We start from the raw sequence: 12,319 nt of genomic DNA on the forward strand, positions 1-12,319 counted from the left end.
TACTAGCCAGGAGAGAGACCTGGGCTGGTGATGCGGGACTGGAAGGCATCATTGCAAAGCCAGGTGAAGAGATGAGATCACTTTGAGGGGACTGTGTAGAGGTAGAGTGTGACGAGAAGGTAGCTAAGGGGGATGGTAAGGCCTGTCATCCTCTAAGGGACCAGCGGAGGGAAAAAAGCCTGAGGAGACCTGAGGGGGTCACCAGAGGTGTAGAGGAGAACCAGGAGAGTGTGGTTCATGCAAGCCAAGGGAAAAGCATGTTTCAAGGAGAACCTCTGAGGCTACAGAAGGGCAATCATGCAAAAGATTGAATTCTGCATCAAGTACAAGGTCACTGGTGGTTTTGGCAAGAACATTCCCAGTGGACCACCCCTGGTCACTGAAATGTAGTGCACTGAGACCACTGAATGAAACCTTCTCTTCAAAGCCAGCCTAGCCAATTACGGGCCTGAGCTATGGTTCACACATCATTATTATCAGCATGAGGTATTAAATATGGTGAACATCCAGTGAGTCCTCACCCGCACTTACTCCAATCCAACTGGGGCATAAGGTGCTCTTGAAATGAGCCTGACCACCCCTGTTGAATGACCTGACCTTCTTCTCTGGGCTTCTTGGCGAACAGTTACCCTGACTTACCTTTCTCAGCTTAGCAATGCCGCTGAAGAACGATTACAGCGAACACAAAACTGAAGGCATCCCCGAAGCCCATCATAGGAAAAAGGAATCGCAGAGGAGAGAAAGTATTTTTTTGCTGTAATCATCATTTTTACCATTGTGTTCTTTTTTAATTGAGAACATCTTTAATGTTCTTCGTGTTAAAAGGTTAGAATCAAAATAAACTTTTCGCTTCTTCAATGAAATCTTTTGTTAGCATAGTTACAAAGAAAGTAATTCAGTGTTTGTTACGATTTAAAAAAGAACTACCCAACTAATAATCCCAAATGGTCTATTATCTCTCATTTAGTCTGCAACAGGAAGCAAATTTTTAAAAAGGGAAAGCAGTTTATGAAAATGAAGGAATTAATAACTTTTTTAGAAATAAAGATTATATCCAGAATTACTGTATGTCAGTGAGTCTTTGAAAACTGTTGTGTTCCTTTTCTGTGTCTGAAAAGGATCGTTTTGTCTGGATGTGGGTGTGCAAAGAGAGTAAGAGACCAACAGTGTGTGTCTACATTTTGGCAAATATTTGTTTAAGAAAAGAAGATACTGTTCTCTAAAAACACTCTGAATTGGTTCTGACTTTTTTCTGAGAAGTTTATTTCTATATCACATTGTCCTTCTGTTTAAATAGTGTTTCTAAAGGAAAGGTCATTCACAAGTAAGCAAATTAATTTTTGGCATTGACATGAAGCAATGTAACCACACTGTAATAATAGTTGGTTTTCAAAATAAATTCAATTCCTCATACCTAGCCCGATGACACATCTAGCACCATGAACTTATTTTATTTTACAAGTGCTTGCTGCAATATATTTATAAGCCTCATAAGCCTGCCAAGTGAGTCTGTCACACCAGGTGATATTACCTAAGGTCTTATAGGCTCCTCTTGAGGTCGTGTTGTATTGAATGGAGCTTTCTTATTTACAGTAGGCGACTCGGGTCCGGTCAGTGCATCAGTCGCTGCGTAGACTGCAGGGGTGAGATGCTGATTTGGTTTTGCTGAGGCTGGCAAGGTGTGAGCCTGCATAACTGACCACTGGATTCTGTTAGAGCCTTGCTTTAATGAGATGGGTAACTTACTCCTGCTATTTCAACTTCAAACTTCAGTCCACTAAGTGAACTTTTTGTATGACATAGTTGAGGAATATGCTAGCAATCCATAATTATATGAAGGTAGTTTAGAAATTTCTCCTTGAATGCTATTCTACCATTTGCCCTCATTACTAATTACAGAGATGTTAGCAACATTTTTTTAATGAGGCATTTTGAGACTTCTTCCCCATTGTACTTAGAATATAGTTTTAATATATTCAAAATGTACATAAATATGTAGGAGAAATTATCCTTTAAAAAGAAAGTAGAATTTATACAAATGCTCATTAAGATTGGGCAGCTTGAAAGGTAAAGCAAATCTTCAGTGATTAAAAGAGCCCCCTTCCCCCCAAAGACATTCTAACTGGGCAAAGATCTCTCTACACTAGCAAACATTTCATAATGTTTCCCCACAAGTGGAAAGGTAAAATTCAACACCAGTCTTACCAGTAATTATTACCAATAAATTCTCCTCTGATCTCAGTTTTGCTGGAGACAAAGGAGGCTGCTCACAACACAGGACCCACGTGCATGAAAAAGACCAATGGGTAGACAAGGGTTTGGGGCCGGCACCCACCAGAGTTACATACTAGTCATGCCGCAAGTCACTTAACTTCTAGGTGCCTCACGATCCCCGCCTGTAAAATAGGCATGACAGTCCTTACTCTGAGAGACAGATGTTGTGAGAATGCACGAGACTGTGTGAAGGCGCTCCGTGAGAGGTAAAACACCAAATGTAAGGCCCTGTTATTTGTTAGAATAAGCAGCTGTTATGATAAGGTAGATGGCCGTAGGTAACTATCTGGAAATCATTCTCTTCGATTCTTAAATCCTAGACTAACTTTTTCTATAAACGGAATGCAAGGATCACAGAACTATGAGAAATTTCTTTTGAAAAGTTAAAATAGGGGATGGGGAGTGGGGGAAGACTGCTGCCAATGATTTCTTTCTTAGAAAGGCAAGAGCTCCCCAAACTTAGTAAACAAAAATATCTTCTTTTTTCTTATTTTCATATAATCTCCACTGTCATCCTGAGAAACTAGTGTTGAAGAAAACAACACACATCAGAAACCTGTGAGAAAAACCTGCTGTGTGATTAAAATAGCTAAATGTTTATAAACTACAAAGCAACACGATTTTTTTTTTGAGGTTCAGAGTACATCTTACATCCCCAACCGTTGCAAACCGTCGAGTGGGCTGCAAGCGCTTTGCTATGCATCAGCATCGATGCAGATGCTAAGCAAGAGCATAGCGTCAAGGCCCCCGTGGCCCCCGTGGCCCCCGTGGCCCCCACCCCACCCCCGGGTGCAGCCCGGGCTCGCCCTGACGCTGTGTTTGTGTGCACGCACAGAGGGCCTCAGCGGATCCTGGAAGGAGGGAGGAGGCGTGCCTTCCAGCAGCAGCAGCAGCGGCTACTGGAGCTGGAGCGCCCCCAGCGACCAGTCCAACCCGTCCACGCCGTCGCCGCCGCTGTCCGCCGACAGCTTCAAGCCCTTCCGCAGCCCCGCGCCGCCGCCGCCGCCCGACGACGGCATCGACGAGGCGGAGGCCAGCAACCTGCTCTTCGACGAGCCCATCCCCAGGAAAAGAAAGGTTGGTGTGTCGGCCGCGCAGTGCTGGGGTTTGGGTTGCAGGAATGTCCGCCTTCGAAGAGCCGGTGTGAGCCTGGGGCGGCGGGGGGGGGTGGGGGTGGGGGGTGGGGGGGATGCTGCACTCCTCCATCCCACGCCCCGTGGGGCAGACAGAAACGGCCCCTGCTCCCCTCTGATGTTCTCTGATGGCTCAAAATAAATGAAGGGTCATGATTAAAAACAAAAATGACCGAGTCATTGAGAATGTTTCTTCCAAGTACACATGCCCCGCGCCCCCACCGACCCCATCCTCCGCTTGTCAGTCGCTGCGCTGGTATAAGAATTAACATCAGGTGCTTTACGACCAACCAGCACTTGGAAGTTAGAAAATTGTACTTGAGGCTTGGTTTGGTAATTAACTCACTCTCTTGTTGGGACTTGATTTTTTCATCTGTAAAATAAAATTAATACTATATGTTTCTCTTTTCTGCTTCAGTAAGCCCGGAAGGGTTTTGGGAAGAATATTTTGCGCCGTATTTTTATAAAACCGGTTGAAACATACGTACCAACTGACATATAAACATGTGTGTGTACTTATATACTAAAAATTACATATTTACTACATTAAAAGTGAAAAAGGAGATCTAATTAATTGGTTTAATAAATTAATTGATTATAGTTTTATGTAATCCTCACAGCAGTCCTGCATGGTAAGTATTATTTTCCCATTTTGATATGAGGAGGTTGAGAATCAAGAGATTTTGCATTCAAGTCACCCCTGTCACGCAGGTTAGAAAGGGCCACAGCTGTCATTCAAACACAGGTCTGCCTGGACCTCCAGCTCATATTCATATTTTTCATTTTCTTCACATACATTTAAATCATTAAGTTCACTCTCCATTTTTCAAAAGTATTTCTATTTCCTGGAAAAAAGCAATACTACTATATCTAGAAAACACTTTAACATTATTTTTTAAATCACCATATAAATATGAAACTGCTATTTTACATATTGGTCTTTTAATTTGTTATTGGTAGCTTCGTTATTCATGACTATTCACAAACAAAAATCCAAAGCCAAACCCTGAGGGCTGCAATGCAACGTTTCCCCCCGCCCCCCCAATTCATTTCAAAGAGCAAAACAAAGAGATGGCATGGATCCAGCTGTCCCTCCCTGCATCTTTCTTAGCATCCTTCCACATGTGTAACAGTGGGGGTTGTATAGGCACGCTGTCTACTCAGGGAACAGGGCATTCATGCAGTCCCCTGTCCTTCCCAGAGGCAGTGGCATGAGGCTTGCTGTTTTACACACCCCTCCATGGGGCAGGGGGCCTGCCGTTGCTCCAGCCTCCTGTGGGTCCCCGGGGACTCTGAGTCTTTGCTTGACTCATCAGGGAGAGAGGTTGGCACTTGTGTTGCTGGGAACCTACAGGCAAGACAGCCACGTGGACCCGAAGGCTTGTCCTTTTGCTTCAGGCTGCGCAGACTTTCTCTCTGGGGTCATCGGAGTGTGTAGCGCGGGCTCTCATCCAGCAGGTCCTGGCATTGTGGCAAGGACTCAGGCCCAGGACCCCCTTCTGCACCCCCAGCTTGTAAGGTGCACTGCCAAAAGCCTGCCACAGCCTTTCATTTCTAACGTAGCCAGGAGCCAAAACTCACACTCTTGCATTACAGTGAAGTCGCACTGGTCAGACTTGTAGACTCTATAGGCTTCAGCTAAATTAGGGGATAGTCAAGCCACCAAAGGAAAAGGGAAAAAAAAAAAAAAAAGCTTCATTACGAAGTGGCTTTATTTGGGGCGCCTGGGTGGCTCAGTCATTAAGCGTCTGCCTTCGGCTCAGGTCATGATCCCAGGGTCCTGGGATCGAGTCCCACATCGGGCTCCCTCCTCGGGGGGAAGCCTGCTTCTCCGTCTCCCACTCCCACTGCTTGCGTTTCTACTCTTGCTGTCTCTGTCTCTGTCAAATAAATAAATAAAATCTTTAAAAAAAAACAAAGTGGCTTTATTTGAAGGGCACAGACCCCCTCTGCAGGATGCTGGACAGTAGGAATAAATGCACGAATAAGAAACATGTTCAACCTTCTTTCTTCATGATTTTTCCCTCTACTCAGACCCTGGATTTCCCCGGGGTAATATTCCTGCGGACTGAAGCTCATAGTCACTCATTTTTAAATCATGGATCTTACATAGACCAAGTCATTGCCTTTTTAACTTAAAGTTACGTTGAATAGTGAGAGTAATGAGAATGTGGGATGGTTGCTCTTCATTTTTTTATTTATTAAGTGAACCAATATTTATTGAGCGCCCATCAGGCAAAATGCACAACGTCCTGGGATGAAGGTGTAGCCGCTTCCTTTAAGGTTGGACGTTGGGCGGGTGGACACTGATGTGGAAAGAGGCAGTAACGATTGGAGTGATAAATGCTGCGCTCACAATGTGGCAGAAACACAATAACTGTGATGCAGTTATCTTAGAGTTTTAAAAGTCATATTTCAAAAGATTTCTAAGAGTTAATTTGCTCCATCCATTTGACAATATGTTCTAGTCAGTGAAACTTTCTGAGTTCATCTTATTTTTCTCTTCATCCCCTCAAATTCCTAATATATTTGAGACCATGGGCAATTGTGATCGTCACATGTGCTGTGGGGATTGTTTGAGAACCTTCTAGATCAGTATTTTCCAAACTGCAGGTCTCAATCCACTAGTGGGCTATGAGTCAATCTAATGAGCTGTGAATAGCACTTCTTTAATGAATAAGACAGAATAGGATGCATTGTACTCAAGCAGGGTAGGTGTTGTTCCTTGATGCTTTTGTTTCAATTATACACTTATATGTGTAACGTGCAAAATGTATCTCTTACTGTGGCTCATGGTTTAGAAAGTTTGGAAGCCCCTGTTCCCTGTTATAAAGAGAGAACCTGGTAAGTGGTGCCTGAAGGAGCACCTAACAGAAATCAAAAGACCCACGTTCTAAACTCAACTTTGCCACCCTGAGAACTTAAGAAAATCATCTCACCTCTTCGATTATCAGCTTCTTCATCTGTCAACCAGGCCAACGGTATTATCAAACCTCTCTCCAGATAATGGTGAAGATTAAATGTGACCATAAGTAGAAAGGATGTACAAGCCCTAAAACCCCAAGTCCTAGAATGTAGCAACATGGTAACAGACATTTTAGACCCCTAAACAAACGGGGAAGCAGCATTCCCTAGATGGAATTATGAAGAAGCGATCCTGATCTCCCTCCTCCTTATGGAAGCTCTCTCATCTCTTCTCCCACCTCCCCCACCTCACTCTCACCTCTTATGGTGATCCGTGTTCCTCTTATGTAAAGAGGAAGAGAGTATGAGATGTATTGTCTAGACTGGGCATTATCTCTCTCTCTCTCTCTCTTTTTTTTTTTAAGATTTTATTTCTTTGAGAGAGAGAGCATGAGAGAGACAGAGCATGAGCAGGGAGCAGGAGTAGAGGGGGAGAAGCAGGCTCCCCGCTGAGCAGGGAGCCCAACGTTGGTGGGGCTCGATCCCAAGGACCTGGGATCATGGCCTGAGCCTAAGGCAGAGGCTTAACCAACTGAGCCACCCAGGGCCCCGGGGCATTATCTCTTACTACCAGCAGGAAGGAAGAAATACCGGCTGAGAACAACTACACCTGCAAATTTAGTTACAGTTTACAACATGCTTTTAAATGCAGCCTTTCATTTAATCATCACAAAAATCCTTGGCATATTCCTACCCCCATTTTGCAGAAGAGGCTCATTAAGGTTATGTGAATTGCCCAAGGTCCTGTAGCTTATAATGTGGCAGAGATAAGATCAGCTGGCTGAAATAGCAAAGATGAAACTCTGGAAGCAAATTAATTCAAGGAATCCACATTTCCCTCTGCCCACAGAGGAGAATAACACGAAAAGAAAATAATCAGATGCAGCTAGAGCCAACATCGTGTGGCAGGGTGGGATTGGGGTGCGGAGGGTTCAGAAAGAAAGCCGAGGGCAGAGAACGGAACTCCAGGCTGTCTGCTGCAGGGCCCACCTCCTGGAGGAAGTACCCACCTCTTTTAAGAGGATCTTCAGCCAAGGTAGTGGGAATGCAAGAAAGGGATATGAAAGGCTTCTTTCTCCTGGCCCTGGAGATCAGCCAGCCAACTGCGTCAAGCCCAGTGCTAGCAGAATTTTTCCTCTGGGATTTGAGAGCCACACACAGTACTTCCGTGCACAGGGAAAAGCCGGGACTCGAGCTATAGGGAACGTGCAGTTCCCTTAACGGCCACCAGGTGACGCAGTGATCCTAACTACAGCCGCTCTGGCAGTTTGGGAGAAAACAAATTCTGTAGAAGACCAGAAGACCTAGAGTTAACCATCAATCCCAGAAGACCTCTAGAAAATGAAGAAATGCTGATAACTACTTATTAATATATACTTTTTTTCCATGTCAGATTCCTAATTCTGTCAGATGCTGAGTTTGTCCGTTCGGGAACAGGATAAAACAGTTCAGGCTCTGGAATTAGTGCCCCAGCTCTGATACTTGGGTGACCATAGGCAAGCCGCTTGACTTCTCTAAGACCCAGTTTCCTCGTTTGTAAAATATGGATCATGATAGCACCACACTAATGGGGTTGTTCTGAGGATGGTATGAACACTACATGTTGGCTGCTAATATTTTGCTTTCCTTTTTACCCATTTGACAGTTTGAGAAGCGTGGGTATGGAGAGAAGGGGGTGCTCACCTCCATTCTCCATTCTGTCCCCACATTGACTATATCAGTGTTGGTGCAGCTCAAGACACCGCATCCCTCAGCAGCTTCAGCCACCTTGGAGTTCTTTAGGGTTAATGAGAGAGGCCGGCCTACGATCAGGTGAGGGGTGAGGGCAGCAGTGACAGGGGCAGAAATCAGGGGCAGTACAAGGAAACCTGACTCAGGACTCTGCCTTTCAGAACATCAGCAGCAACTCAAAGACAATCACTACATTCCGGCCTTCATCGTTTTCATTTATTTATTTTTTTTTTTTTTAAAGATTTTATTTATTTATTTGAGACAGAGAGAATGAGAGAGAGAGAGCACATGAGAGGGGTGAGGGTCATAGGGAGAAGCAGGCTCCCTGCCGAGCAGGGAGCCCGATGCGGGACTCGATCCAGGGACTCCAGGATCATGACCTGAGCCGAAGGCAGTCGCTTAACCAACTGAGCCACCCAGGCGCCCCTCGTTTTCATTTATTTTTACAGGTGTCTCGACCATGAACCATTTTACCCATGGACTAGGGAGAATCTCAGGTCAGAGGGAAAAAAGTGCTGAGTTAACATAAGGTGCTTCAGTAATTACTGTGCAGTAGTAAACAATGAATTCATCATTTGCTCCACTCTGCATTTTCAATCTTTCAGAACCAAAAAGCAATGAGTCACTTTAAATTGTGAATGAAAAGGAAACAAACCCGTAAATCCCTCACCAATAAGCCGTTGCTAGTCTCTGCGCACTGACTTAATTCCTAACCCACTAATTCAGAGCAGAGAGTGCCTTCTGCAAGAACTGACGCTCCAGAAATAGACCCATCTGTTAGAACTGCCGGGGAGGGCGGTGCTAAGAAAAGCAGCTCGGGGTCACACTGTACGGATTTCATGGTGATGACACAGCATCGCCAGCCAGATCGGGGGAGCGGATTGGCTTCAGGAAGGATCGGGATACAGAAGAGTGAGATCTAGGCACTTTAGTGACAGGATCTCAGAATAATCTGCCAGGCAGTATAGAGATCTGGAGCCTTGGACCTCGAAGGACTTCAGAAATCACCTAGCCCACCCTTTCCAAGTTACAGGACCACTTGATCATGTCCAGAAATATCCAGATTATCCCAAAGATGAGAGGCACTTGTAGAATCCACTGGTTGAGAAAATACATAATGAGTAGGGATTTTTATGAATTCATGAAAGCTTTTGTCGTTGTTCTAGAAATCATTTTAAATCAACTTTATTTAGGTAATTTACACACAAGAAAATGAACCCATTTTAAGAATACAGTTCAGGGGGTTTTGACTGATCTCTCCACCTGAGGAACCACCGCTCCAACCAAGGCCAGCACTCCTCATGCCCCTCTGCAATCAAATGCCCCCCACAACCCCCACAAAAACCAGTTGTCTGACTCGTGTCACTGTACGTCAATTTCGCATATTGCCGCACTTCAAGTAAGTGGAATCATACAGTGTGTACTATTTGGTGTACAAAATCCCACGTGTTGGCAACCGGAATGCTCATTCATTGCTGGTGGGAATGTAAAATGGTACAGCCACTTTGTAAAACAGTTTGGCAGTTTCTTATAAAGTTAAATATATGCTTACCATATGACCCAGCAATTCCACTTCTAGATATTTACCTAAGAGATAAGAAAACATATGTCCACAAAAAGACTTGTAGACTTGCAGTTCAGAGCAGTTTTATTCATTATCACTCCAAACTGCAAACAACCCAAATGTCCCTAAACAGGTAAATGGAGAAACAAATTGCGGCATATTCACTCAACAGAATACTATACCACAATAAAAGGAATCAAACTACCCACACATGAAACAGCGGGTGAATCTCAAAAACATTATGCTGAGGTAAAGTAGCCAAACACAAAAGAATACGTTTTGTATTATTCCATTTACGAAAATATTTTTTCTTTTCTTTTTTTATATCATCACAGCATCTGTAAGCAGTGCATATAGATGGGAGATGTTGAATCCATGTTTGGTATACATTTGAATTCACCCATCACTTTGCACTCACCTCACACACCTCCGAGATTACTCGTTCGGTCCTCCTGTCTTACAAATAAGGAAATAAAGCCCCAAAGTTGAGATGACGTGTATAAGGCTGCTTTCCCAATAAAAGAAAGAACTGGAACCCCTACCAGCTTCTAGGCAGTTACTGAATTTTTAAATACATCTGTTCACTTCTCAGTCTTCTGGAACGTGCTGAGGGTCTGAGGGGACCTCTTGGTCCTCAAAGAGCCATTGGAGCCTCTGCCAAGCAGTGTGGGTTCCTGCCACGGGCCGCAGACTGAGGAAGCATGTATAAGGCAGGCCGAACACATCTCTGCAGAATAAGTAGACGCTTCCCTTCCCTCAAGGACCCTGGTCCTCTCTGGGGACACTTGGGTGTATGAACATACACACACATACACACGTACACACATGCACACATACACACACACCTCAATTGCCATATAAGACATACGTGAGGTTCTTCAAAATTGCCTCCAAAAAAGCAACTTGGTATTAACCCCAGGCTGCTGTGTGGTCAACGGGGCAGTAAAGTGATCTCCATGTACCTTCTGGAGTGTAGCTTTAGTTGGACTTATCCCTAGGCATGTTATGGAATACTTCCGAATTCAGCCACGTTTCCACTCTTGGAACCGAAGGTGACCTTCAGCCGTCATCTTGTCGGTCCTGTGGACCAGTCTCAGTTCTTTCAGGAAGATAGAAGCTACTCCAATGTGTTCCAGGTATGAAACGGCTCAAAACCAGGGCTGAGCCTTGCCGTGGGAAGGGCGAGCGGAGAAAAGATGAGGGAAGCGCTGGCCAAAGCTCTCAGCCTCCAGCTCCAGAGCGCCTGGGGCCCGAGTCGGTGGGACAACTGCTGCAAAGCGGAAGCAGCTCCAGGAAGCTGTCTCCAGCCCGGGTAGCCTACTGCCCCCAAGTCGGGTGACTCGGAACAGCTTGCCTGGAAGCTGCTGAGACGCTCCCCCCGCCCCCGGCCCCCGGGGCATGGGCCTGTGTGAGATCCCAGGGCTCTGGCTCTAACTGCCCGGAGCTGCACTCCGCTGGGGGTCGGCGCCAGGGTTCAAGGAAGCGAACGTATGGAAGACCCCAGCACAGCGTGCTCCCCAGCCAACAGGGGCCTCGGCTCCCAAGGACATCCCAGCTTTGGGAACTTCTGAGAGCTGGTATCTGAGAGCTGCGAGGGGCAGCCCCGGCTCAAGCACGGATGGGCACGTGCAGACTTGGCCGCTGCGACTCCACCAGCAACTTTGCTGGCTTTGGCTTCCTTGAGCGAGCCGGGACCCAGGTGGCAACCCGGGCGATGTTTATTTAGCTATTTTTTCCTGTTCTCCTCCTCCCATGGCTTGTTGTTGGGTTGTTTTTGTTTTTGTTTTTGTTTTTTTAATGTAACCGCGAGTAGTCTGTTTGTAGACAAAGGATTGCTTTCCATTGGATGTCGTTAGGGGACTTTGCCGAGTACTTAATCACCACGTAAGGGGCCTCATGGTTTGACATAAGGACATCCTTCACCTGTGTAGAGAGAAGCCACTTGACTCCATTCGAGATGAGACATCTTTTCAGTGTCCTTTTATTCTCCCAAATTATTCAAGCAAGTGTTACAGGGCGGCTTCCATTTTTTAAAAAATGACTTTTTAAAATTAAAAATAGGATAATTTTTACATTTGGAGATTAATGTGAAAAGAAGGTACCCCTCCCCAGTATTTCCACCTTGCAATAATACATGTTTATTTGCATTAAATATCCTCCCCCCCAAAGAGATAATGTTCATATATTTCTTACAACCTACTTTCCCCTGTATCAATCAAGGCTCGGGCAGGAAGTGGGCCTTGTACTCCAGTGGCGTAATTGAGAAGAGTATAATGAAGAAACTCTTCACAAAGGTATAGACAGGGTTGGGGGACACCAGAAGAAGGTACCCCGGCAGCTAACAACATTACCACCCCTAAGCCTGAAAAGGCAAAGAAACAGAGGGGTTTCCAGAACCCATGGGGTTATCAAAACTGAAAATACCACCAGAAGTGTTAGTTTTAGGAGGAGAAATGTAGCCACAGCCCACCTGTGGCCAGGCAGACAGGAAGCTGAGGGAATCCACACCCTCTTGCCTTCTGGTCTCTCCTCCTGCCTCCCCACCTCCTGTCAGTGCCTCCCATTGGCCAAATCAACCAGAAACCAGGGGGCAAGGGCATCCACTGATACATAAAGGTGAGCCTCCAGGCACTGAGCTGGGCGGAGAAGGGAG

At 45.4% G+C, this 12,319-nt stretch overlaps 1 protein-coding gene across 1 annotated transcript in view; it reads left to right on the forward strand.

Moving 5' to 3' along the window:
- Window positions 1–12,319, forward strand: part of ZNF704 (zinc finger protein 704) — a 237,906-nt gene that overhangs the window by 189,686 nt on the left and 35,901 nt on the right. The window contains exon 4 of the mRNA XM_036097084.2: window positions 3,110–3,351. Coding sequence (XP_035952977.1) covers window positions 3,110–3,351 — 242 coding nt within the window. The remainder of the gene's footprint in view (window positions 1–3,109; window positions 3,352–12,319) is intronic.

Source organism: Halichoerus grypus, chromosome 5 (genome assembly GCF_964656455.1).
Source record: "Halichoerus grypus chromosome 5, mHalGry1.hap1.1, whole genome shotgun sequence".
In the NCBI taxonomy this organism is placed as follows: Eukaryota; Metazoa; Chordata; class Mammalia; order Carnivora; family Phocidae; genus Halichoerus; species Halichoerus grypus.